Source organism: Equus quagga, chromosome 13 (genome assembly GCF_021613505.1).
Source record: "Equus quagga isolate Etosha38 chromosome 13, UCLA_HA_Equagga_1.0, whole genome shotgun sequence".
NCBI classification, from domain to species: Eukaryota; Metazoa; Chordata; class Mammalia; order Perissodactyla; family Equidae; genus Equus; species Equus quagga.
The window spans coordinates 50,101,503-50,129,099 of record NC_060279.1 but is presented as its reverse complement, the minus strand read 5'-3'; the positions used below and the strand labels follow the sequence as shown (position 1 = coordinate 50,129,099).

Sequence of the window (27,597 nt, the reverse complement as noted above, 5' to 3'; positions counted from 1 at the left end):
TTTACATACAATACACAATTTTCTATACACCATAATTTATTTATACAATATGTACATCATAGTTTACACACAAATTTTTACTCCAAAAAAAATTCATACAGAATACACCTGCGCTTCTTGTCCTCACCCAATTCCCAGGGACACTTACTATTATCATTCATTTATAGAACAAAGAAAAGACTGTGCAGCCTTCTGCTCTTTTAGGAATATGCTCATTAGAAATGTAATATTGTGTACTAAGTGGGGTTTCAAAAATTTTTAATGGTTTATTTCATGTATTGGTTGGAATATTTGCTCAGTCAACATTATGCCTTAGATCTTCCCATATCAGTATATATGGATCATCTCTCTATAACTGCTATATAGTATTCTATAGTACATCTGCATCACTGTTTAATCCCCTATTGATGTATTATTTCCTCCCAATTGTTTAATACTATAAGCAAAGTTTCCATAATTTATTATTCAAAAAGCTGTACCAATCCACTGAAATTGCCCTAACAAGTGTCACTAATGATCCATCATCTTAATTGATCTTATGTGGTATGTGATAATTCTTTTCTCCTGGTAGTGTAAATATTAGGATATTATAGGTTGGTTCTAGACCCAGGGTACTTCTCACATTGTATTATTCCTTGATCTCAGCTATGACCTATCAAGTCATGATGGCAAGTCTTTCTCCAACCAGCAGTCTAATATTGCTATCATTTATTGGAGAAATTCCCAATTCTGAGCTAGCATTTTTTTTTTAAATCTCCCCAGGTGGTGACAAGGTACATGCAGGATTAAAAGCCACTGATCTGGATGCGTAACCTAACTTTTTTTGCACAAATAATGTCATTTTTAAAAAATTTACATATAGTAAAATTCACCCTTTGAAGTGTACAGTTCTGCATGTTTTGACAAATACATATACTCATGTAACCACCACGATAAAGATATAAAACAGTTCCTTCACTACAGAAAATTCCCTCATTTCTAGTTAACCCACCCAAGCAACCACTGATGTTGTTTCTCTATAGTTTTGCCTTTTCCAGAATGTCACAGAAATGGAATCATATAGTAAGTGGCCTGCTGAATTTAGTGTCTTTCACTTAAGCGTTAATGCATCTGAGATTCACGTGTTGCTGAATCTATCAGTAGTTTGTTCCTTTTTATTGCAAAGTAGTAGGCCGGCCATTGTCTAGGTGTACCACAGATTTGTTTATCCATTAACCAGTTGAAGGATATTTGGGTTGTTTTCTACTTTTTGGCAATTAAGAATAAAGTCATTATAAACATTTATGTACATGTTTTTGTATGAACCTAAGTTTTCATTTCACTTGGGTAAATACCTAGGAGTGAGATTACTGGTTATATGGTAAGGCTATGTTTAACTTTCTAAGAAACTGTCAAACTATTTTCCAGGTACAATGGCTATGTTACACCATTTTGCATTCTCACTAGCAATATATAAAAGTTCCAGTCGTCCCACATCATTGCCAGAATTTGTTACAGTCATTTTTTAGATTTTAGCCATTCTAACAGGCTCGTAATGGGTGAAGTGTGTTCGGATCTTTTGCCTACTTTTAAATTTGATTGGTTGTTTTCCTATTGAATTTTGATAATCCTTTATCATACAATTCCTTTATCAGATAGGAGATTTGTAAAATTTTCTCCCAGTCTGCGCTTGTTTTTTCTCTTTTAAAGAGCAGAAATTCTTAATTTTGATGAAATCCAATTTATCAATCTTTTATGGATTGTGCTTTTGTTGTTCTATCTAAGAAATCTCTAGGTAACCCACGTTCATAAAGATTTTCTCCCGTGGTTTCTCTTAGAAGTTTCATAGTTTTAGGTTTTACAATTTATGTCTTATGTTTAGGTCCATTTTGAGTTCATTTTTTTATATGGTACAAAGTGTGGGTACAAGTCCATTATTATTTTTGTGTATGGCTGTCCATTTGGTTCAGCACCATCTGTTGAAGAGGCTGTCCTTTCTCCACTAAACTGCTTTTGCACCTTTGTTGAAAATCAGTTGACCATATATATATGGTTTATTTCTGGATTCTATTCTGTTGATCTATATGTCTGTACTTTCACCAGCACCACACCATCTTACTTACTGTAGCTTTATAGTAAGTCTTGAAATCAGATAGTGTGAGTCCTACAACTTTTTCAAAATTGTTCTAATTATCCTTTGCATTTTCATATAAATTTTGGAATCAGTTTAATTTATACAAATAATTCTGCTGAGATTTTGACAGGAACTGGGTTGAAATTATAGATCAAGTGGAAGAAAACTGCTATCTTGATATTGTTTTCCAATTCATGAACATGGTATTTCTCTCCATTTTCTCAGTCTTTAATTTCTCTCACCAGGTTCTATATTTTTCAGGATACAAGTCTTGCACATCTTTTGTCAGACTTATCCCTAAGTACTTAATTTTTTAATGCTATTTATAGTGTTTTTAAAATTTTTTACTTCTGATTCTGATTACTTGTGGCTAGTTATAGAAATACATTTCATATTTGTATATTATGTAAGCTTGCTAATCTTATTAGTTCCAGTAACTTTTTGTAGATTTTGTGAGTTCTCTAGTAGAAAGTCATGTTGTGAGTTGAGACAGTTTTATTTCATCCTTTTCAGTCTGTGCAAGGACCTACAGTGACAATGTTGAATAGAAGTGGTGAGAGCAAATATCCTAGCCTTGTTCCTGATCTTAGAGGGACGACATTCAGTCTCTCACCATTAAGTATGATGTTAGCTGTAGATTTTGTTGTATATATTCTTTGTCAGGTTGAAGAAGTTCCCTTAGAGTTTTTATCATAAATGAGTGTTGGAGTTTGTCGAATTTTTTTCTTCAACTACTGAGATTGTCATCTTCACTTTCTAGAAGAGTTTGTATAGAATTGGCATTATTTTTCCCTAAATGTTTGGTAGAATTTACCAGTTGAAGCCATCTGGGCCTATAGTTTTGAGAGAAGATTTTTAAACTACAAATTCAACTTAGTAGATACAGTAGTCTTCCCTTATCTGTGGGAGATAGGTTCCAAGATGCCCAACGGATGTCTGACACCGTGGATAGTACCGAACCCTACCTATACTACGTTTTTTTCCTATACATACATACCTATGATAAAGTTTAATTTATAAATTAGGCACAGTAAGAGATTAACAACAATACTAATAATAAAGTAGAACAATAACAATATATTGTGGTAAAAGTTACCATAGATCTCAGCATATGATTTTTTTTCTTTCCTTATTGAGAATTTTCACCTTTTCACCGAAAGGAAGCACAGTGGCTTCTCTTTGGCATATCTGAATTGTCAGCATCACCACTCTTGTGCTTTGGGGCCATTATTAAGTAAAATAAAGGTTATTTGAACACAAGCACTGTGATACCACAATAGTTATCTGATAACCAAGACGGCTACTAAGTGACCAGTGGGCGGGCAGCATATACAGCATGGACATGCTGGACAAAGGGATGATTTCACGTCCTGGGTGGGAAGGAGCAGAACAGTGTGAGATTTCATCGTACTACTCAGAACTGCATAATTGAAAACTTATGAACTGTTTACTTCTGAAATTCTCCATTTAATATTTTCAGACCATGTCTGACTGTGGGTAACAAACTGAAAAGCAAAACCAAGGATAACGGGGAACTACTGTATAGGGCTAATTGATACTACTACCTTTTAAGTGTGTTTCGGAAGTTTATGTCTTTCAAGCAATTTGTCCATTTCATCCACATGATCACATTTATTGGCAGAAAGTTGTTTTTACCTTCATTATACTTTTAATGTCTGCAGAATCTGCACTGACATCTCTCATTTCTGATATTGGTAACATCATTTCTTTTCCTTTCCTGATCAGTTTACACAGAGATGTATCAGTTTTTTTAATCGTCTCAAAAAACCCTTTTAATGGCCTTAATTTTTTCTACTTTTAGTTGTCTATTTCATTGATTCTTACTCTTTTTCTGGTTGCTTAGGGTGACATCTTAGGTCACTAATTTGAGACCTTTCTTCTTTTCTAATATAGATATTTGGTGCAACATTTTGATATGTTGGATTTTCATTTTCATTTACTTTAAAATACTTTTTCTCTTTTCTTCTTTGACACACAGAAATATGCAATTTAGTTTCCAAATATTTGGGGGTTTCCAGACATCTTTCTGGTATTGATTTCTGATTTAATTCATCATTTGAATTAAATACATTATTTGAATCTTTTAAAAATTTATTGAGACTTGTTTTATTTTCCAGAATGTAGTCTATCTTGATAAATGTTCCATGTGCACTTGATGCAGTTGGAGTGTTCCATAAGTGTCAGTCAGTTTGGTTGATAATGTTGTTCTCATCTTGAATATCCTTACTTATTTTCTCTGTCTGCTTCTATCAATTATGTTGAAATCTCTTGACTATGTTTTTTTTTCTGTCTAGGATTGTATGTCCTCTCTATCACTAGGAAATGACCTTTTTTGATAATGTTCTTTGCTCTGAAATCTATTTTCAGATATTAACATTAATGATATTAATGTAGCCATTCCAGCTTTCTTTTGATGAGTGTTAGCAGAGTATAACTTTTTCTATCCTTTTACTTTTTTAAAAAGCAGCTTTATTGGCTATAATTCACATACCATATAATAATTCAACCACTTGAAGTGTACAAATCCATGGCTTTTAGTATGTTCCCAGAGTTGTGCAACCATCACCACATTCAATTTTAGGACTCTTTCATCACCCCGGAAAGAAACTCTGTACCATTAACAGAAACCTCCACTCCCCACAACCCTAGGCAATCACTAATCTTTCAGCTTCTATAAACTTACCCATTCTGAACATTTCATATAAATGGAATCATACAATAAATATCCTTTTGTGACTGCCTCCTTTCACTTGGCATAATGTTTTCAAGGTCCATCCATGTTGTACCAAGTATTAGTTACTGCTTTTTTATTGGAGTAATATTCCATTGTATGGATATACATTTTATTTATTCATCCATTAATGGGACATTTGGGTTATCCTCTCATTTTAAACTATTTGTGTCTTTATATAAAGTGGGTTACTGATAAGCAGTAGTCAGGTCTTGTTTTTTTTTTCCAGTCTTATAATTTCTGCTTTTTAGTTGGTATATTTAGACCATTTACATTTAACTGCTGTTGTTTTCCCATGTTCTTTCCTTTTTTGATCTTTTGAATCGAGTATTCTGACTCCAATTCATTTTTTGCATTTAACTCTTTAATCCATTTGGAATTTATTTGGTTATAGGATGAAAATCAATACAGTAGTCCTCCCTTCTCTGTGGTGGATATGTTCCAAGATCCCCAGTGGATGCCTGAAGCTTTGGATAATACCAAAGCCTATATATACTGTTTTTTCCTATAGATACATATTTGAGGTGTGACAGCAAAACTAGCATAGATTTCTTTTTCTTTCTTCACATTTTCGCAGAAGATTCATTCTTACTGTAGATCTTAGCAACCTCAGCATACAATTTTTTTTTCTTATTAAGAACTCTGACCTTTTCACTTCAAGGAAGCACATTATGGCTTCTCTTTGGCATGTGTGAATTGCCAGCATCACTACTCTTGCACTTTGGGGTCATTATTAAGGCTTACTTGAACACAAGCACTGCAATACCATGACAGTTGATCTGAGAACCAAGATTGCTACTAAGTGACTAAATGGGTGGGTACGAAATACAGCACAGATACACTCAACAAAGGGATGATTTGCACCCGTGGTGGGACAGAGCAGGATGGTGTGAGATTTCATCATGCTACTTAGAATGGCATGCAATTTAAAACTTAGGCATTTTTTTATTTCTGGAATTTTCCATTTTATATTTTTGGACCATGGTTGACCACGGATGAGGGGGGACTACTGTTTTAGAGGAACTATCAGATTCATCTCTTTCAACTCCAGTTGCTTTTGGGACTGTTGCCGATTTATGTTTCCAGCTTTCACAATCCCACTGGGAAAATCATTGAAATTAGATTAAACCTGTGTAATTGTTGGCGGAAGTTTTATCTTTTTAATATTTAGTCTTTGTATTCAGAAACATTAGCATATCTTCATTTATTCCAGTTTTATTTTTAATCTAGTTCAAGTTAAATAATTTTTCTACAAGGGATAAACTTATTCCAAGGCATGTAACACACTGTTAACATTGTAGGAAAAGTTTTTCCATTATATTTTCTAACAGATTTTTGCTGCTTTTTTATTTATTTTCCCTAACTCTTTATTTTAAAAGATTTAAAGCCTACAGAAAAGTTGGAAGAATAGTACATTGGACACTCATTTATCAATCATTAACATTTTACCACATTTGTTCTTTATATAATTATTTTTTAGCTGAGCCATCTGAAAGTAAGTTGCTGACATTTGGACATTTCACCTTTCTCCTACATAATCCAGTCCCATCATCAATACCAAAGAAATTTAAGTCCATATTAAATTTTCCCACTTGTCTCAAAAATGTCTTTTGTAGCTGTGCTTGTCTATGCAGGATCCAATCAAAGATCAAACATTGCATTTGGTTGTCCTGTCCCTTCAGTCTCATGTACGCTACAACAAGTACCCTCCCCACCATCTACCATTTCTTCGTGACACTGACTTTTGTTTTTTGAAGAGTCCAGGCCATTTGTTATATATGTGTGTTTCTAAGCAATCTTTATAAATACAAACTGCATGTAAGGGCCTTTAAAATCCCATTACACCCCTTAACACAGCGTGTGATCCAGCCTTATTGCCTCAGGGACATTTGTTTTCTTCCCTTATCTGCTTCTTCAGGGATACCCTTCCACAGCTCAGCAACTTGCTAACTCTTCATCCGTTAAGGCCTGACTCAAGCTTCCCTCCCCATTGCAAACTGAGGCGGATGCTACCACAAAATCTGTGCTAATAGGACTATCACACTATACTGCACAAAATGCCCATTTCCCCTATTAGACAGAGAATCCAGAGGACAGAGAGACAGCCCTGTTTGAGAAAGAGCCACTCAGTAATCAGTTTAAGAGATCCAAATTTTCTTTTTTTTTTTTTTTTGGGTGAGGAAGATTGGCCTGGAGCCAACATCTGTTGCCAGTCTTCCTCTTTTTGCTTGAGGAAGATTGCCCCTGAGCTAACACTTGTGCCAGTCTTCCTCTATTTCATATGTAGGATGCTGCCACAGCATGGCTTGATGGAAGTTTGTAGGTCTATGCCCGGGATCTGAAGCTACAAACCCCTGGCTGCTGACGTGGAGCACACAAACTTAACCAGTATGCCACCGGGCTGGCCCCTAGACATCCAAATTTTCTTTCCCTAACAGGAATTTGGAATTTAAAATTTTACAAATGGAATAAAAAACACAAACTTTCTGATTTACAGCAGAATGTTCAAAATGCACAAACAGGAAAAGAAAGGAAGGAAAATAAATCCAAATCCCTTACCCTTTTCCCACTTCTAAGTTCTCCCCTGAGTCCTGTCTTTTGCTCCATTGGGACTTAGTGGTCACTTTTCCCTGGTGGTTCCCATTACTCGTGTGAGTACCAAGGGTTTCCCATCAACCCTGTTTCTAGCATCCTAAGCATTCTGGGGTTAGTAAAGGCCAAGATTTATGTCAGGCTCACCTTTGAAGGACTGTTGCTGAAGTAGTAGAAAATCTTTTCACGAGGAGAAAGCATTGTTTCATTTTTATGTGGGGAAATGTAGACAGGATGATTTTGAGACAACTGTATTCGGCGAGGAGAGCCTGTTCTTACAAATGGATAGGGAGAGAGCGGAGGAGCATCCATCTGTTAAAAAAATAAATAAATAAATCTATTTCTAAGAAAGGTAAACAAAATTTCTAACTAGATTTTTGTTTTGGAAATTTTTTTATTGAAAGAGTAAAGAAGTATAATAAATATAGTAGTTTTCTGAATGGTAAACAGTGATGTACCAGCAGCAACAATTAAACCTAAAGAAAACCAGACAAATAGCAAACACTCTGGTGCTTACTTTGTGCCAGTCACTGTTTTAAGTATTTTTAATGCATTATGTCATTTAATCCTCACAACCACCCTATAAACTAGGGACTACACTTATTCTCATTGATATATGTGAAAACAGGAGGCACAGAGAAAGTTAAGTAACTTGCAAGGTCACCACAACTGGTAAGTTTTGGACACCTTGAATGCATGCAGTCTCTCTCTTGCATTACTATTCTTTGTAGGGAATCCGAATACCATCTTATTCTCATTTAATGCTTCACAACAATAGAAATTATGTTCGTTAAGTAAATTCTTTCTGTTAGAGACTTCTTCAGTTTTACTTAACAAAAGAATTATTTGTAAAACCAGTTTACATATGGAGCAGCTCAAACATAAGTGATTCCTCATTCCTCCCAAGTGAAAAAAGTATGAAATAATCCCCTGTCAGACTTACTACATTTGCCTGTGAGTACTTCATGGCAAAAGTTTTAATTTGTTTTATGTAGATGTTGTTGTAGAACTGAATGAGGTCTCCCCTCTCCTCCTCTTCCATGTCACTGTTGGCCCCTGTGAGACGAGTAGGTGTAGGAGGGGCACTGCTGGGCTGTGGAACCGGCAAGGTGCTGCTTGACCTCATGACAGGACTGGAGTCTCTACTGGCTGCAGCCGGTAGAACAAAGGGTGTGAGAAAGACTGCTAGTGCAGATTGTTTTTGAAAAGAAAATTCAGTAGGATGAAGGCAAACAGCTACCTGCTCTACGTATTTAAGGGCAGCAAATGGGCACTCTGTTTTTCAAATCAGGGAGCATGGCGCAGATAAAATATTAAGTACTAACTTTACCTCCATGCCATAAATGTAGCAAGAATTTACTGAGCCCTGCAAACCAGCATGGTTTCAGTTGACGTGCCAGACTTTTCTGGAACTCAGGCCAACAAATTCCTGCCTTCTCTAACCTTCTCTAATTCCCCTAGAGAAAAATATCATGCACAATGTGCCTCAAAGCTATGGGATGAAGGACAAACAACTTTGCCACTAAATTTAGAATTCAGTTTATTCCAACAATCCTTTGCCAATAAAATATTTTCATAGTTTCTATAATAGTAATTTCATTTAGTAATCTTTAGTCTTTTAGGCCTAAAAAATAAGAGAAGCTCCTAACTTTGTTTTGTAAGAGTTCATAAAGATCCTACTTACTTCTGTCTTTGTTTAGTTCTGTTGGAGAATTCTGATGGCTTCTGCTATCACTACTGCCAGAATTTCTTCTTTTCCTTTTCCCTTTTATCAAAACACTTCTATAAACCTTTAGAGAGACCATGAGAAGGGGACACAGAGTATTATTTATTGAGCACATCCTAGACTATGTGACCCTGACAGGTTATTCTCACAACAACCCCATGTAGTAATAGTCGTCCTCAGGAGAGGTTAATAAACACAGGCAAGGTTATATATGTATTAAATAACAGATCCAGGATTTACATCAGGGCCTGTCTGGCTTCAAATTCCAAGTACTGCCTATAATACTACAGAGCAGTAATTGTACCCAACCATAAATCAAGTTATTCTAAGTCAAATACAAAGAGCTGACATACCTATGTCTTTGAAATAAATCAACAATATTAAAGGTAATTGCATTTAATGTTACCTTGGTTTAATGTGCGGTACTATGTTTCCTAAACCAGACTGAAAGGCGACATAAAAACCAAACAACTTCCTAATTTACATCTATCTTGTGATTATCTGAATTAAGAAATGACTCCAGAATCAAATATTTCACACCATTAATGTTTGGGGAAAAGAGGACGTAAGCTAATCAAGATGTGAAGTTGTCTGTCAATGAGTAAAGAAGATTAGAGGCTTCCCTTGAGTCTTAGTTGTTTATCCTGGAGAAAAGGCCCCAGAATCAACTGTGGTTAATTTTTTGTATTCATCAAAGACTTTAAGCTTTATTTTCAGCCCTGAGGGAAAATGCAGTTACCTGGCTCCGGGCCTGTGGCTGAGTCCTATAACAACGCATAATATTCTGAAAAGATTTGTCTTCTTTTGTGACCTGGCAAAGAATAAGAGTATTCTGAGAGAGAAATTGACTTCCAGCAAACATGGTAAGGAGCTCTGTGAACCAGCTCCCCAGTGAAAATCACATTAAAAAAAACAGCCATTTAAAGTCTCTGGAAATGGTCCTAAGGGCATATAATAAATGAAGAAATGTCTACTCAAGAAAATCTTCTAAAATTCAGTAACAAGAGAGGGAGTAAGTGGTACCCGAAACAAGACCTGGAATAAAAAAGTACAATAACAAATGAAAAATTCACTAGAGGGACAATACAGTAGATTTGAACGGGCAAAGAAAGAATGAATTAGCAAACCTGAAGATACAGATTGTGCATCTGAAGAATAGGAAAAAGAGTGAAAATAACAGCTGATTTCTCATCAGAAACTATGGAGGCAAAGAGGCAGTGGAAGAACATATTCAAAGTGCTCGAAGTAAAAAAGTAAACTAAGGATGCACTATCCAGCAAAATCATTTTTCAAAAATGAAAGTGAAATACCACCTCAGAAAAACAAAAAACAGAATTTGCTGCCAGTAGAATCATCTTACAAGAAATACCAAAGAAAACTTCTTCAAACTAAAAGCAAGTGACCCAGACGTAATTCAAATACACCCAAAAAAACAAAGAGCTCTGGTAAATTATGTAACTGTAAAAACAGTATAAATGCATGTTTCTTCTCCTTCCTTCTCTTAGCTGATTTAAAAAGTAATAGTATAAAACAATACATATATAATGTACTCCTGGACCTGTAACTATAGAAATGTGATATATTTGCCAAAGAAAGCAGAAAGGAGAGTAGGAGGAAAGGTATATTGTGCTAAGGAAATGACTCCAGAAGGCAACTTGAATCCATAGGAACCAATAAAGAGAATAAAAAATGATAAGCTTAATATAACTAAAACTATAAATACTTCCAGTCCTTTCTTCCCTTAGCTCCTTTAAAAGTCATAAAATTATATAAATTCATAATGTATTGTTAGATTTATAACATTTATGGGTGTGATCTGTTTAACAATACTACCACAAAAAGAATGAAAAGGAAACAGCTATATAGGAGTAACACTTCTGTATCTCACTGGAAGTAAGTTAGTATAAATCTGAAGCTGATTTTGATAAACTGCATATGTGGTGAGTTGGGGAAGGGGGAGATACTGGTCAAAGGGTACTATAAGCTTCCAGTTATAAGATGAATAAGTTCTGGAGATTAATAAACAGCATGGTGACTATAGTTAACAATACTATATTATATACTTGAAAGTTGCTAAGAGAGTTGATCTTAAGTGTTCTCAGTACAAAAAAAAAAAAGTTACATGAGGTGATGGATGTGAACTAATCTTATTGCAGTAATCATACTGCCATATATACATGTATCAAATCACATTGTACACCTGATACTTACAAAATGTTGCATGTCAATTATATCTCAACAAACCTGGGGGTGGGGGGAAGAGGGAGGGAAAAAAAAAAGATGTATACTGTAAGCCCTAAGGTAACCACTAAGAAAATAAGCTTAAAAAAGTTAAAAACTCATTAGCGAAATTAAAATGTGACATCGGGAAGTATTCATCTAATGCAAATGAAAGCACTAAAGAAGGAACAGAGGACCAAAAGGACATGAGACATGTAGAAAATAAAAAGTAAGATGATGGACATAAATCCAGTTATAACAATAATAACATTAAATGTGGATGAATTAAATAACACAAAGGGCAGAAACTGTCAGACTGGATAAAAAAAGAGATCCAACTATACTCTGTCTATAAGAGACACACTTTAGATAAAAAAATATGTTTCAAGAAAAAGATAGAAAGAAACATATCATACAAACAGCAACCCCAAGAAAGCTGGGTGGCTATACAAATATCACACTATAAAATAGACTTTAAAACAAAAAATAAAGGTTACCAGAGATAAAGAGGGACATTTCATAATAATAAAAGGGTCAATCCATCAAGAAGTTATAATAATTACAAACATACATGCACCTAGTAACAGAACACCAAAATATATGAAGTAAAAACTGACAGAAATGAAGGGAAAAATAAACAATTCAATAATATTTACAGAGTTCAATACCCCACTTTCAATAATAGACAGAACTAGGTAGCAGATCAAGAAGGAAACAGAATACTTTAACAACACTATAAAACAACTAGACCTAATAGACGAGAATATACATTCTTCTTAAGTGCATACTGAACATTCTCCAGCATAGACCACATGCTAGGCTATAAAACAAACCTTGATAAAAGGATTGAAATAATACAAAGTGTGTTATTTGACCAGAATGGATTAAACCTAGAAATCATTAACAGAAATTTGGGAAACTCACAAATATGTGGAAATTAAACAACACATCTAGATAACCAATGAGTCCAATCAAAAGAGAAATTAGAAAATACTTTGATATGAGTGAAAATGAAGACACAACATACCAAAACTTATGAGATATGGCTAAAGTAGTGCGTAGAGGTAAATTTATAGCTGTTAATGCCTATATTGAAAAGAAGAGATATTAAATCAATTATCTGACCATCCATCTTAAGAAACACTGAAAAATTAAGAGCAAAAACCAAGCCTAAAGCAAGCAGAAAGAAGGAAATAAAATTAGAGCATACATTAATAAATGAAACCAACAACTGGTTCTTTGACAAGATCAACAAAATTGACAAACCTTTAGCTACGCTGACCAAGATAAAAAGAGAGAAGATTCAAATTACTACTGACAGAATAAAAAGGACTATAAGGGAATATTATGAACTGTGCCAAAAAATTAGCCTAGAGGAAATAGACAAATTCCTAGAAAGACAGAAATACCAAAACTGATTCTAAAAGAAAGAGATAATCTGCATAGACTCATGACAAGAAAAAGAATTATTCATCAATAAACTACCTACAAAGAAAAATGCAAAATTAGAAAAGAAAGGAACACTTTCCTGTGCATTCTATGAATCCAATATTACCCTGATAACAAAACCAGACAAAGCCATAACAAGAAAACTACAGACCAATCTCTCTTATGAATAGGACAAAATTCCTCAACAAAATACTAGCAAGCTGAATCTAGTAACATATAAAAAGAATTATATACCATGACCAAGTGGGATTTAAACCAGGAACACAAGGTTGGTTTAACATATGAAGATCAATCAATGTGATACACTATGTATCAATAGAATAAAAAGCAAAAATCAACAGATGCAGAAAAAGCATTTGACAATTTCTAACACTCATTCATGATAAAAACACTCAACAAATGAGGAATAGAAGAGAACTTCCACAACGTGAGAAAGGCATCCATGAAAAAAAAACCCCATAGCTAATATCATACTTTAATGATGAAAGTCTAGATGCTTTCCTCCTAAGATCAGGAACAAGACAACAATTTCTGTTCTCAACACTTCCATTCAATGTACAAGAATTATACTGGAGGTTCTGCCTAGAACCTCTAGTAATTAGGAAAGAAGATAAAAGGCATCCAGTATGAACAAGTAAAACTATTTCTATAAGCAGAGTACCTGATCTTGTACATAGAACATCCTAAGGAATCTACTAAATTAGAACTAATAAATGAGTTTAGCAAGGTTTGGAATATAAAATAAACACACAAAATCAATAGTATTTCTATACACTTGCAATGAACACATCAAAAATGAAAATTAAGGGCCAGCCCTACGGCATAGTGGTTAAGTTTGGCGCACTCTGCTTTGGCGGCCTGGGTTCATGGGTTTGGATTCCAGGTGCAGACCTACCACTCAGCCATGCTGAGGTGGCGACTCACATACAAAACAGAGGAAGACTGGCACAGAGGCTAGCTCCGGGCTAATCTTGGCAGATGTTAGCTCAGGGTGAATCTGCCTCACCAAAAATAACTAATTAAAAGATGAAAATTACATTCATAACAGCACCAAAAAGAATACATAGGAAGGAATAAAGTTAGCAAAAGTATAAAAGTTATACTATGAAAACTGAAAAACTGTTGAAAGAAATTAAAAATGATCTAAATCAATGGAAAAATATCGTATGTTCATGGATCAGGAGATGACAAAATTGTTACAATGGTAATGCTTCCCAAATTGATCTACAAATTAAACACAATCCCTGTCAGAACCCCAGCTGACTTTGTGACACAGTCAAAATTGACAAGCTGATCGTAAAATTTGTAAAAAATTTCAAGGAACTTACACTAGCTAAACTACTTTGAAAACAAAGAAAAAGGTAGGAAGACTCTCATTCCCTGATTTCAAAACTTTTGTCAAAGCAACAGTAATCAAGAGTAACTAAAAGCTGTCTCTCTAAGAACAGGAACCAGACAAGGATGCCCACTTTCATCACTCTTATTTAACATAGCATTGGAAGTCCTAGCCATAGCAATCAGGCAAGAAAAAGAAAAATTGGAAAGAGAGAAGTGAAAATGTCACTAGTTGCAGATGACATGATTTTATATGTAGAAAACCCTAAAGAATCCATCAAAAAACTTTTAGAAATAATAAATATGGTAAAGTTGCAGGATACAAAATCAACATACAAAAATAAGTGGCATTTCTATACACTAATAATGAAGTAGCAGAAAGAGAAATTAAGAATACAATCCCATTTACAATTGCGACAAAAAGAACAAAATAACTAGGAATAAACTTAACCAAAAAGGTAAAAGATCTGTACACTGAAAACTATAAAACATTGTTGAAAGAAATAGAAGACAGGGGCTGGCCCGGTGGTGCAGTGGTTAAGTTCGCACATTCCACTTCTCAGCGAACCCCGATCCCGGGTGTGGACATGGCATCGCTTGCCATGCTATGCTGTGGTAGGCGTCCCACATATAAAGTGGAGGAAGATGGGCACGGATGTTAGCTCAGGGCCAGGCTTCCTCAGCAAAAAGAGGAGGACTGGTAGTAGTTAGCTCAGGGCTGATCTTCCTCAAAAGAAAAAAAAGACAAAAAGAAATGGAAAAATATTCCACACTCTTGGATTAGAAGAATTAACATAGTTAAAATGTCCATACTTCCTAAAGCAATCTACAGATTCAATGCAATCTCTATCAAACTTCCAAAAACATTTTTCACAGAAATAGAACAAAGAATCCTAAAATTTGTACGGGATAATAAAAGACCCTGAATAGCCAAAGGAATCCTCAGAAAAAAGAACAAAGCTGGAGGTATCACACTCCCTGATTTCAAAATATACTATAAAGCTATAGTAATCAAAATAGCATGGTACTGGCACAAAAACAGATACACAGATCAATGGAACAGAATCAAGAGCCCAAAAGTAAACCCACACATCTATGAACAGCTGATTTTTGACAAAGGAGCCAAGAACATACAATGGAGAAAGGAAAGTCTCTTCAATAAAAAGTGGTGGGGAAACTGGACAGCCGCATGCAAAAGAATGAAAGTAGACCATTATCTTACACCATACACAAAATTAACTCAAAATGGACTAAAGATGTGAATGTAAGACCTGAAGCCATGAAACTTCGAGAAGAAAATATAGACAGTACACTCTTCGATATGGGTCTTAGCAGCATATTTTCAAGCAGCATGTCTGACAGGGCAAGGGGAACAAAAGAAAAAATAAACAAATGGGACTACATCAAACTAAAAGGCTTCTGCACAGCAAAGGAAACCATAAATGAAACAAAAAGACAACCTAACACTTGGGAGAAGATATTTGCAAACCAAATATCTGATAAGGGGTTAATATCCAAAATATATAAAGAACCCATATGTCTCAACAACAAAAAAACGAACAACCCAATTAAAAAATGGGCAAAAGATCTGAACAGAGATTTCTCCAAAGAAAATATATGGGTGGCCAACAGGCACATAAAAAGATGTTCAACATCATTAACTATTAGGGAAATGCAAATCAAAACTACAATGAAGTATCACCTCATTCCCATCAGAATGGCTATAATTAACAAGACAGGAAACAAGTTTTGGAGAGGATGTGGAGAGAAGGGAACCCTCATACACTGCTGGTGGGAGCGCAAACTGGTGCAGCCATTATGGAAAACAGTATGGAGTTTCCTCATAAAATTAAGAATAGATCTACCATATGATCCAGCTATTCCACTGCTGGATATTTATCTAAAGAACTTGAAAACACAAATGCATAAAGATGCATGCACCCCTATGTTCACTGCAGCATGATTCACAATAGCCAAGACTTGGAAGCAACCTAGATGCCCATCAGGGGACGAATGGATAAAAATGTGGTATATATACTCAATGGAATGCTACTCAGCCATAAAAAGGGATGAAATCTGGCCATTTGTGACAACATGGATGGACCTTGAGGGTATTATGCTAAGCAAAATAAGTCAGAGGGAGAAAGTCGAATATCATATGATCTCACCCATAAACAGAAGATAAAAACAACAACAAACACATAGAGATAGAGATTGGATTGGTGGTTACCACAGGGGAAGGGAGGAGGAAGGAGGTTGAAAGGGGTGATTAGGCACATGTGTGTGGTGATGGACTGTAATTAGTCTTTGGCTGGTGAATATGATGTAATCTACACAGAAACTGAAATATAATAATGTACATTCAAAATTTATATATGTTATAAACCAATATTACCGCAATACAAAATTTTTTAAAAAGTGTATGGTACTGCATAAAGAGATACACAGAGAGAGCAATGGATTAGCATTGAGATTATAGAAATAAACTCATGTGTCTGTGGTCAACTGATTTTTTTTTTTTTTTTTTTTGAGGAAGATTAGCCCTGAGCTAACACCCACCGCCAATACTCCTCTTTTTGCTGAGGAAGACTGGCCCTGAGCTAACATCTGTGCCCATCTTGCTCTACTTTATACATGGGACACCTGCTACAGCATGACTTGGTAAGTGGTGGGTAGGTCCACACCCAGGATCTGAACCACTGAACCCCGGCCTACCAAAGCAGAGTGCCTGAACTCAACCACTGTGCCACAGGGATGGCCCATGTGGTCAAGTGATTTTTGATAAGGGTGTTAAGACTATCAATGGAGAAAGAATAATCTTTTCAACAATAGTGCTGGGACAACTGGATAGCCCCATGCAAAAGAATGAAGTTGGACTCCTACCTCATACTGAATATAAAAATTACTCAAAATGGATCAAAGACCTAAATGTAAGAGAGAAAACTATAAAATTCTTAGAAGAAAATGGGGATTAATCTTGGATTTGGCAATGTATTCTTCAATATGACACCAAAAGGACAAGCTATAAAAAAAATAAATAGATTGACTTCATCAAAATTAAACATTTTTTTTGCTTCAAATAACACTATCAAGTAAATGAAAAGATAACACACAGAGGAAAATGAGAGAAAATATTTGCAAATCATATACCTGATAAAGTAGTTGCATCCAGAATACATAAAAAACTTCTACAACTTGACAGCAAAAAAGGAAACAACCCAATTCAAAAATGGGAAAAGGGGGGCCAGCCCTGTGGCCCAGTGGTTAAGTTCGCGTGCTTCACTTCGGTGGCCCGGGGTTTCGCTGGTTTGGATCCTGGGTGAGGACATGGCACTGCTCATCAAGCCATGCTGAGGTGGCATCCCACTTGCCACAACTAGAAGAACCCACAACTGAAAATACACAGCTATGTACCGAGGGGCTTGGGGAGAAAGAGGAAAAATAAAATCTTTAAAAAAAAAAATGGGCAAAGAATTTAAACAGATGTTCCTCCAAAGAATATATACGAATGACCAGTAAGCAAATGAAAAGATGCTCAACATGACTGGTCATTAGGGAAATGCAAATCAAAACCACAATAAGGTACCAGTCAATACCCACTGGGATGGCTATAATAAAAAAAAGGAAAATAAATTGGCAAGGATGTAGAGAAATTGCAACTTTTGTGCATTGCTGGTGGGAATATAAAATGGTGCAGCCACTGTGAAAAACAATACGATACTTCCTCAAAAAATTAAACGTAGATTTACCATATGACCTAGTAATTCCACTTCTGGGTATATACACAAAGAACTGAAACCAAAGATTTGAAGAGATATTTGTATACCCATGTTCATGGTGTCATTATTTACAATAGCCAAAAAGTGGAAGCAATCCAAGTGTCCATCAATAGAGGAATGGATAAATAAAATGTGGTTTATCCATACAATGGAATATTCAACCTTAAAAAGGAGGGAAAGTAAAACTCATGCTACAACATAGATGAATCTTGAGGACATTATACTAACTGAAATAAAAGTCACAAAAACAAAATACTGCATGATCCCACTTATATGAGGCACCCAGAACAGTCAAATACACAGAGACAGAAAGTAGAATGGCAGTTGCCAGGAGCTAGGGGGAAGAAGAATAGAAAGGATGAGTATGTAGTTTTACTTTGCAGGGATGGAAATGTTTTGAAACTAGATAGAGGTAGGGGGTGTACAGCATTGTGAATATACTAAATACCACTAACTTGTTCAATTTAAATTATTTTTTAAAAGTCATATAATAAAAAGTGTTGATGAGAATGTGGAGAAATCAGGACCTTCATATACTGCTAATGGAAATGTAAACTGGTGCAGTGACTTTGGAAAATAGTTTTGGAAAACTCTGGAAACCATTTCCTCAAATGGTTAAAGATAGAGTTACCATATGACCCAGCAATCCACTCCTAGGCAAATACCAAAGAGAAATGAAAACATGTCCATGCAAAAATTTGTACACAACTGTTCAAACCAGCATTATTCATAATAGCCAAAAAGTGTAAATAACCCAAATGTCCATCAACTGATGAATGGATAAACAAAATATCATATACTCTTACAATGGAATATTATGTTCTAAAATTGACTGTAGTACATATTTGTGACTATACTTAATCCACTGAGTTGTACAATTCAAATGAGTGAATTATATGCTATGAGAATTATATCTCAATAAAGCTGTTAAAAGTGTTCTGACTAAACCTATTGTGGTAATCATTTCACAATATATGTAAATCAAACCATCATGCTGTACACCTTACACTTATACAGTGATGTGTGTCAATTATTTCTCAATAAAACTGAAAAAAAAAGTGTTTTGAGAGTAAGGAAGTAGCATCTTTACTTTTTCCTTTTATATTTCAAATGGTACTCACTTTTGCCATCACATAAATGGCACACATTAACAACTGGTCCAGATGTCTGTCCATCATAAGTTCAGGGCACTGAATTATAGAGAATTCAAAGCAGGTCCAGATTTTTTTCCTCAGTTCATCTGAAATATCTAGTTTAGCACAAAGATCCCGAAGGCGGACACCTGCTAAGTGGTAAACCTAGTAGATAAAGAAAAACATTTCAAACTTTGTTCATCTAACACTTATCTTTCCCAAGCTCATGACTGGTAAAGGTACATGAAAAATTACCTTTCTAAAGAAAAGGGATAAAGAACTAGTCTTCCTGGGTCTAAGACTGCTGCTAGTTACAGGTGGGCCTTGTTTCTGCTGTTGTCCTCCTGGGGAAATCTGCTGAATGGCCACCTGACCAGGGACTTGCAAGGTTGTTCCTGACACCTGCTGAGAGCTCAAACTTCCAGCCAGGGCCTGAGCACTGAGGGGCTGAATGGAGCCAGTCACAGCTTGTGCCTGCCCCCCAACATTGACTTGGACTGGGAAGAATGTTATGCCTCCATTTTCATTGGCAATACCTATGGTTTGTTATAAAGAAAACAAGCACAAAGAAAAGTTGATAATACAAGGTTCTCCAGGCAGAGGTTTCCAATTTCTCCCCCTCCAACCCTTTCCCTCCCTCCACTCTCATTTCATAGTGTCATTCCAGCCAAATCTCAGGTATCTTTCCAATAAATGCCACAGAGAAAGAACTCAATAGCCAATTCTGCCTTCCTTACCTTGTACGGGAATGGTCACAGTTTGTCCATTGTTGGCTGTGACAGTGGCTGTTGCCATGGTGACCAAGGTCTGTCCAGGAACTGGTGTGACAGAAACAGCCTCCCCAGATACATTCTGCACAGGGACAGCATTGACGAGGGGCTGTGGGGGAATGCGCCCAGGTGTCCCTCCATCAGAGGGGCTATCATTCTCAACAAATAGCCGCCTTCTGGTAGAGCTGGCTGTGGGGGAGCTGTACCTATCATATAATGTGGTTGGAGATGTTATGCCTAGGGCCAAAAAAATTGAAACAAACCGTTTAACTCAAGGAAACTGAGATCTAATTTCCATCCAAACTATTACAATTTTCAAAACTAATCACAGTGCTGAAATGCTTCATACTTTAAAAAGCAAACAAAAATTACAGGAGTCACATCATAGCTACATTCAACTAATGAAAACTCAACTGAACACTATTAAGTGCAAAATTTAAAGAAAGAAATTTTTCTCTATTTGTCTCACAGTGCTCCCTTCTTCACTCCACCTTCTGCTAAATCAAACTAGACTTTGCCCTCCACTACCACAGGGAGTTGATGATTCAGGGGACAATTTAAAGAATTACTCTATTTTTCTATGGTATTTTTGACCACATTCAATTTCCACCTAAGACACATATAAGATGTGATTTCACCGTAAAGCCATTACTTGATAAGAGGAGTTGATGGACTTGATATTACTATGGTATCACCTGGAAGCATTTCCTCCCAGTTGTATGAATTTTCATCTTTGTCTTTTTCTATACATACAACATTACTGAAACTCAATAATGTTCTTCAGCAAGAATGGACATACATGTTTTGGATTCAATTAAGCTTAGTTTATTATTTTTTTAAACAACTTTATTGAGATAATTCACATACATTTCACTCATTTAAACTGTACAATTCAATGGTTTTTGGTACATTACATAATTAATTTTTAAAATGGTGATAAAATATATATAACATATAATTTGCCATTTTAACCATTTTTAAGTGTACAATTCAGTGGCATTGATTACATTCACAGTGTTGTGTAACCATCACCACTATCAATTTCCAAAACTTTTTCATATCCCAAATAGAAACTGTGTTAATCATTATGGCTTAGTGTATTGTTAAGCATTCACACCAATGTCTGAATTTTTAAGAAGTAAGCATTCTTTTCCCTCTTCCATGTCCAGGTGTAAAAACTACACATCACTGGGTTTTTAAATTTCTAAAATATATGTAGGTAAGTTATAAGAGGATGGACAGGAGTAGTCCTGATACACTGTGGCTTAACATTTCAATCTCCTGATGATACAAAAGCAAATAAACTTACTGGATTTGTATTTGGAACAAAGCTGCAGAGTCAGAAAGAATGCATTACAATCGATATCTTCTAAAATATTAAGAGATCTCATGAAAATGGAGAAGTGATAAGTACAAAGAAAATGAAGTTGAAAGCCAACTCCTAATCCATTGGTTAGGGAAGGAAAAAACTACAGAAAAAGAACTGCGGAAGACCAGCTGTCAGATCTATGGATCTGAGTGGATAATAAGCAGAAAAATAGTTACGCCGTTATGACTCCTTTTTCAAAAATGAGGAAGTTTTCATAGAGATCATCTATATTTATTGAGTATGCACTGACATACAGTGATTCCTGATTTTAAAATTGACCTTTCTTCTATAGCTAGTGCTTATCAATTATATCAAAAAGTTGATCCAAAGAAAGAAGAATATCCTTCTAATAGCATCCAAGGAATTAGAACTTTCTGGATTTACAGAATTGCTTTTTAAAAAGTAGTTTTATCTCAAGTATATAAACTTAAACCTTGCACCTGGCAGATGTTATAAAGAGCTGCCTAAAATGTAACCAGATGAATAGCAAAACTTCCCAACGGTGTACTTCTTGAGCCAGCACTGCTGTTACATTAACCAGAGTAGCACAGCTCAACTGAGAAAAGTCAAAGCTGAACAAACTCAAGCCATTCAGTCCTCTTAACTCACTGGCTTGTCTGTACCTAATTGGATAACACAGTTCTATCTGTAAGAAGCTTTTCTGTCTCTTCTGATTTTAAAAGTAATTCATATTCATCTCAAAAAATTTACAAAGATCACCTGGAATTCCAGCAACGAATAATAATCATTCTTAATAGTTTGGTTTTTCCATTTCAGCTTTTTTGTATGCTTATAGATAAACATACATTTAAAATATAGGAATCATTAACACATAGTATTCTATCTTTTTTAAAGACACTTATTATAGTACATTTTCCTCCGTTCTTAAATCTTCTTCAAAAGCACTAAGTGGTCTATGTGACACCATAATGCACACACTCCTTTCTCCTATATGTACCCTGTCAACTTCACCTGTACTTTCAGACGGAATTTAAATCCCCAGATATTAGGCCTCCGAATAGTCCCTCTAGTATTTTAAACTTACTTCTTCCAAGTCCTCCAGTATCAGCACGAATTTCAGTCACCCTTCTGGGAGTCAAAGGGGAGCTAGCGATACAAATTTCATCTGCTCTTTCCAGGTTCTGTGGGGGCATGACCTATAAAGAATTATTTACACCAAATGTCATTATTCAAAAAAGCATTTTAATTAGAAATACAATAATCTAAGGCAAAAGAAAACTACCTTGGCTCATCAGTTATTCCACCTAAATCAATCAGCTGTCTTTTCCACTTTTATAACAAAGTTAAAAAAATTCTAGCAGGCTTAAAAAATTCCAAACCTAGTAACTGGATACTAAATATGAATCAGCCTTCATTACTGATTTGGAGAATTAGAATATCAACCAATCTAAGGTACAGAAACTTCATTAGGAAATCAAGACAGAGCACTGAGTTCTTATTCTGTCACTGAAACCTTGGGCAATCACAAATTATTTCTAACGCTTTTTTCCTCTTAGATGTAGGGGTGATTGTACCATATTAAAAAACCCAGCTGCCCTCCTACCCCCCATAAGGAAGACACTAAGTTTAACTGCTGTCTGTGAGAGGATTATGATATTGTAATCTCTGTGAACAGAGTTGATATTGATGCACTTTTGTTACAGAAAGATGTTAAGATAGTTTCACAAACCTCTTCACATGTAGGAACTCTGTTTTCATTGTCTCTAATTCTGTCCCAGAGTGGAGACTCTGGTTTCCATGCCAAATGATCCAAGATCTGTTCTTCGATCTGATTAAGGTGTTTTACTACCTCTCTACAAAGGCCATCTTCTGCTCTAATGAATATTTCTATAACCTAAAATAAAGAAAAATGCCCTGGTTTAATAATAATTTTTTCAAAAGAACTGGTTATTAAGTGTGAAAGCAAAATGAGTAAATTTATATTTTTTAATATATTTATAGATACAACAAAATCAATTTGTCAAAAATTACAAGTATATTGGGGCCGGCCCTGTGGCGGAGTGGTTAAGTTCGCACGCTCCACTTCAGTGGCCCAGGGTTTTGCCAGTTCGGATCCTGGGCGAGGCCATGGCACCACTCATCAGGCCATGCTGAGATGGCATCCTACATGTCACAACTAGAAGGACCCACAACTAAAAATATACAACTATGTACCAGGGGGCTTTGGGGAGAAAACAGGAAAAATAAAATCTTTAAAAAAAAAACGACCATTATAAAGAACAGTAATATTTTGAAATAGCTGTTCTTCCTCTTACTATCTTTATAAATATTTAAACTGTATATATGAATTATATAAAATCTTTTTTATAATGATGTATTTCAAAATTTTTTAAATGAAAAAACATGCGTTGTCTATTGAGGTTGAAAAATATTACTCATAAAATTTCATATTTAAAAACTCTAGGAGCCGGCCCAGTGGCGTAGAGGTTAGGTTCATGTGCTGTGCTTCAGCAGCCAGGGTTCACTGGTTCAGATGCTGGGCATGGCTATACAAGCCATGCTGTGGCAGCATCACACACACAAAACAGAGCAAGATTGGCACCGATGTTAGCTCAGCAACAATCTTCCTGAAGCAAAAAGAGGAGATTGGCAAGAGATGTTGCCTCAGGGCCAATCTTCCTCACTTCTCCCCCACCCTCAAAAAAACCAAAAATACAAAAATCTCTAAACATTAGTTTTGACTACTGTATGAGAATTAAGATAAATTCATACATTAAATCAATATCCAGAAGGAAACAACTACCAAATCAATGCTATAACTCTGTGCCCCTATATAACACGAAAAAAAATTTTTTTCTGAAAGACACTTTCATTAAATTTCCATAAAATAAAAAAAATAAGTTGCCATATAAGATTAGCTAGTGATATATTTGCTACTTTTTAAAAGATTTCTTAGCTCATAAAATCAAAGTATTCTAAAAGCCTTTATTAGATAAAACGAGGAATCAAATGAAGCTTTTACCCAAAATATGTCTTTAGACTACATTAAAAGAATTTATATAATTCTTAAGACTCTCCTATTTGTTCTCTGCTCCCTGACACAATGGAAATTATTAAATGTGTAATTAAAAATAGAAGAAATGTACTTAAATATTAAAATGAACTAGATGGGTAACAACAGGAAGTTGAGTCTCATCTACAATTTTCTTATCACTATCAAATTTTGAAAAATACCTTATAAAAATGATAAAGTGGCACATCGAATATTTCAGTAACAAATGGAAAATTCCCAGGAGGCTTATAAGAAAAAGTGACGACCTCAAGGCAGCAGGCCAAAAGTGATCTATGGAATGCATCTTGTTCCAGAATGCCCTATGAAAAATCAAGTTATTAACATTGGGAAACATTAGTCTACTCTAAGAAGACATTTCATACCCAGTCAAGTTAAATAAAAATACCAAAGGAAGTCTTATTGTCTAAGTTAGTGAGAAGTATGTGCTTATTTTCTTAGAAAACTTTAACTTTATAAATAAGCCCATTTTTTAGCAAAAAACATATTAAAGAAATGTATAAGAACTTTCAAAAATCTTACACATTGTGAAATATAGCTAATAAAAAAGAGTACATCCCTAACCAAAATACAATACACCCTGATGCTTAGAAGTATAATGATATGGAAAGGTGTTACAGAACAGTATTTACAGTAAGACATCACTGTCATAGAAAGATGGCTGAAAGGAAAGCAGGTGACTGGCTACATGGTCATGGACGAGAAGTCAACACGTTTATCTCAGGGTGACATAATCACAGATGATTTTCATCTTCTTTTTTTTTTTTTTGCTTATTACTTTTCCAAAATTGTACATAAACATTTATCATTTTTAAATTAAAAAGTTACTCAGAAAACAAGAGCATAGGCAACAAGAGAAAAAACAGATAAACTGGACTTCATCAAAATTAGAAACTTTTGTGTATCAAAGGACACTACAACAAAGTGAAAAGACAACCCACAAAATGGGAGAAAATATCTGCAAATCATAAATCTGCTAAGGGATTACTATCCAAATATATAAAGAACTCCTACAACTCAATGACAAAAAATCAAATGACCCAACTCAAAATTGGGCAAAAGACTTGAACAGACATTCCTCCAATGAAGATATACAAAGGGCCAATAAACACATGAAAAGATGTTCAGCGTCACTAGTCATTAGGGACATGCAAATCAAAACAACCATGAGATACCATTGCACACTGATTAGGATGAATATTTTCTTAAAAAATGGAAAATAACAAGTGTTACAGGATGTGGAGAAACTGGAACACTGGTGCATTGTGGGTGGGAATGTAAAATGGTGCAGCCACTGTGGAAAACAGTATGGCAGTTCCTCAAAAAGTTCAACGTATAATTAACATATGATCCAGCAACCCCACTTCTAGGTATATACCAAAAAGAATTGAAAGCAGGGACTCAAATAGATACTTGTATACCAATGTTATTAACAGCATTACTCACAATAGCCAAAAGGTGTAAACTCAAATGTCCATCAACAGATGAATGAATGAAGAAAATGTGGTATATACATATATGTATCTGTTATACACATATATATGTGATATATATAATGAATATGATTCAGCCTTAAAAAGGAATGAAATTCTGATACATGCTACAACACGTATGGACCTTGAAAACAACATCCTAAGTGAAATAAGCCAGATACAAAAGAACAAATATTGTATGATTATATGAGGTACCCAGAATAGGTAAATTCATAGAGACAGGAAGTAGAATAGACATTACTAGGGGCTGGAGGAAGGGATGAATGGGAAGTCATTGTTGACTGGGTACAGGCTTTCAGTTTGGGATGATGAAAAAGTTCTGAAGATGGCTAGTGGTGAGGGTTGCATAACATTCTGAATGTACTTAATGCCACTGAATTGTGCACTTTTTTTTTTAAAGATTGGCACCTGAGCTAACATCTGTTGCCAGTCTTCTTTTCTTCTTCTTCTTCTTCTTCTCCCCAAACCCCCCCAGTACATAGTTGTATATTCTAGTTGTGAGTGAACTCTGGTTGTGTTATGTGGGATGCCACCTCAGCATGGCTTGATGAGCAGTGACAAGTCCGCACCCAGGATCCGAACCAGTGAAACCCTGGGCCACCAAAGCGGAGCACACGAGCTTAACCACTCAGCCATGGGGCTGGCCCCCTGTGCATGTGAAAATGCTTAAAATGGTAAATTTTATGTTATGTACATTTTTTTTTTTGAGGAAGATTAGCCCTGAGCTAACATCTGTTGCCAATCTTCCTCTTTTTGCTGAGGAAGACTGGCCCTGAGCTAACATCCATGCCCATCTTCCTCTACTTTATACGTAGGATGCCTACCACAGCATGGCTTGCCAAGCGGTGCCATGTCTGCACCCGAGATCCAAACTGGTGAACCCTGAGCCGCCGAAGCGGAACATGCGCACTTAACCGCTGCACCACCGGGCTGGCCCCTGTATATTTTACTACAATTTAAAAAAAAAAGAAATTTGTAATAAATTTCTTATGTGAGTATACAGATATGCACTTATCAGACCCTAAACTGTAACTATGTTTTATATACCCTTCTGTATGTTTCAAAAAAAAAAAAAATTTGTCATAAAACAGCATTTTAAATTCCTACAGCCATATTTTATATTTAAAAAAAGAAATGTAAATAGTTACAAGGAATTAGAACAATTATTGGTCAATTTTATAAGTTTCCTTAAAGTATCGTTTAAAAAGTCAATTTTTAGGGGCCGGCCCAGTGAAGTAGTGGTTGGGTTCCTGCGCTCCGCTCTGCTGGCCCGGGGTTTGCCAGTTTGGATCCCAGGCATGGACCTATGTACTGCTTATCAAGCCATGCTGTGGCAGGCATCCTACACATAAAGTGTAGGAAGATGGGAGCAGATATTAGCTCAGAGCCAACCTTCCTTAGCTAAAAGAGGAGGATTAGCAGTGGATGTTAGCTCAGGTCTAGTCTTGCTCAAAAAAGAAAAAAATTTACTCATGTCATTGAAAGTAAATATCACTTGTTTAAAAATCAATTCACATTCCTTAACTAGTAAAATCTAGGAAAAACAATTATCTTAGCCAAAGAGGAATAGTTGAATATTTATGTTAAAGTCCTATCTAGTCAATACTAAATTTATTCTTGCTATATAAGGCTTGAATAAAAACTCTATGTTATTTAAAAACTCAATTAAGGCTAAGTCTGAATGTTTTAATCCCTGACTATAGAGTCTTACTATCCACAGAAATTGTAACTTATAATACATGGCCTGCTGCAACGAGAAACACTAAGTGAGATGACTCAGTACAGAAGTTTGCTTAGGTGCCAATCTTATTCCCTCAAAGCCATATATTATTTCT

The 27,597-nt window shown here is 35.4% G+C and overlaps 1 protein-coding gene across 6 annotated transcripts in view; it reads right to left on the bottom strand.

The window, feature by feature from the left end:
* RBL2 (RB transcriptional corepressor like 2) overlaps positions 1-27,597 on the bottom strand; it is a 53,689-nt gene that overhangs the window by 3,077 nt on the left and 23,015 nt on the right. For 5 of the 6 annotated variants that reach the window (XM_046680744.1, XM_046680746.1, XM_046680747.1 and 2 more), the window contains 10 exons: positions 24,434-24,571; positions 22,929-23,093; positions 22,284-22,395; positions 19,837-20,106; positions 19,355-19,635; positions 19,088-19,264; positions 9,923-9,994; positions 9,142-9,247; positions 8,401-8,606; positions 7,605-7,769 (listed from right to left, as the gene is read on the bottom strand). In XM_046680744.1, the coding sequence (XP_046536700.1) occupies positions 7,605-7,769; positions 8,401-8,606; positions 9,142-9,247; positions 9,923-9,994; positions 19,088-19,264; positions 19,355-19,635; positions 19,837-20,106; positions 22,284-22,395; positions 22,929-23,093; positions 24,434-24,571 (1,692 nt within the window). The remainder of the gene's footprint in view (positions 1-7,604; positions 7,770-8,400; positions 8,607-9,141; positions 9,248-9,922; positions 9,995-19,087; positions 19,265-19,354; positions 19,636-19,836; positions 20,107-22,283; positions 22,396-22,928; positions 23,094-24,433; positions 24,572-27,597) is intronic. The other variant, XM_046680745.1, reaches the window with a different exon arrangement.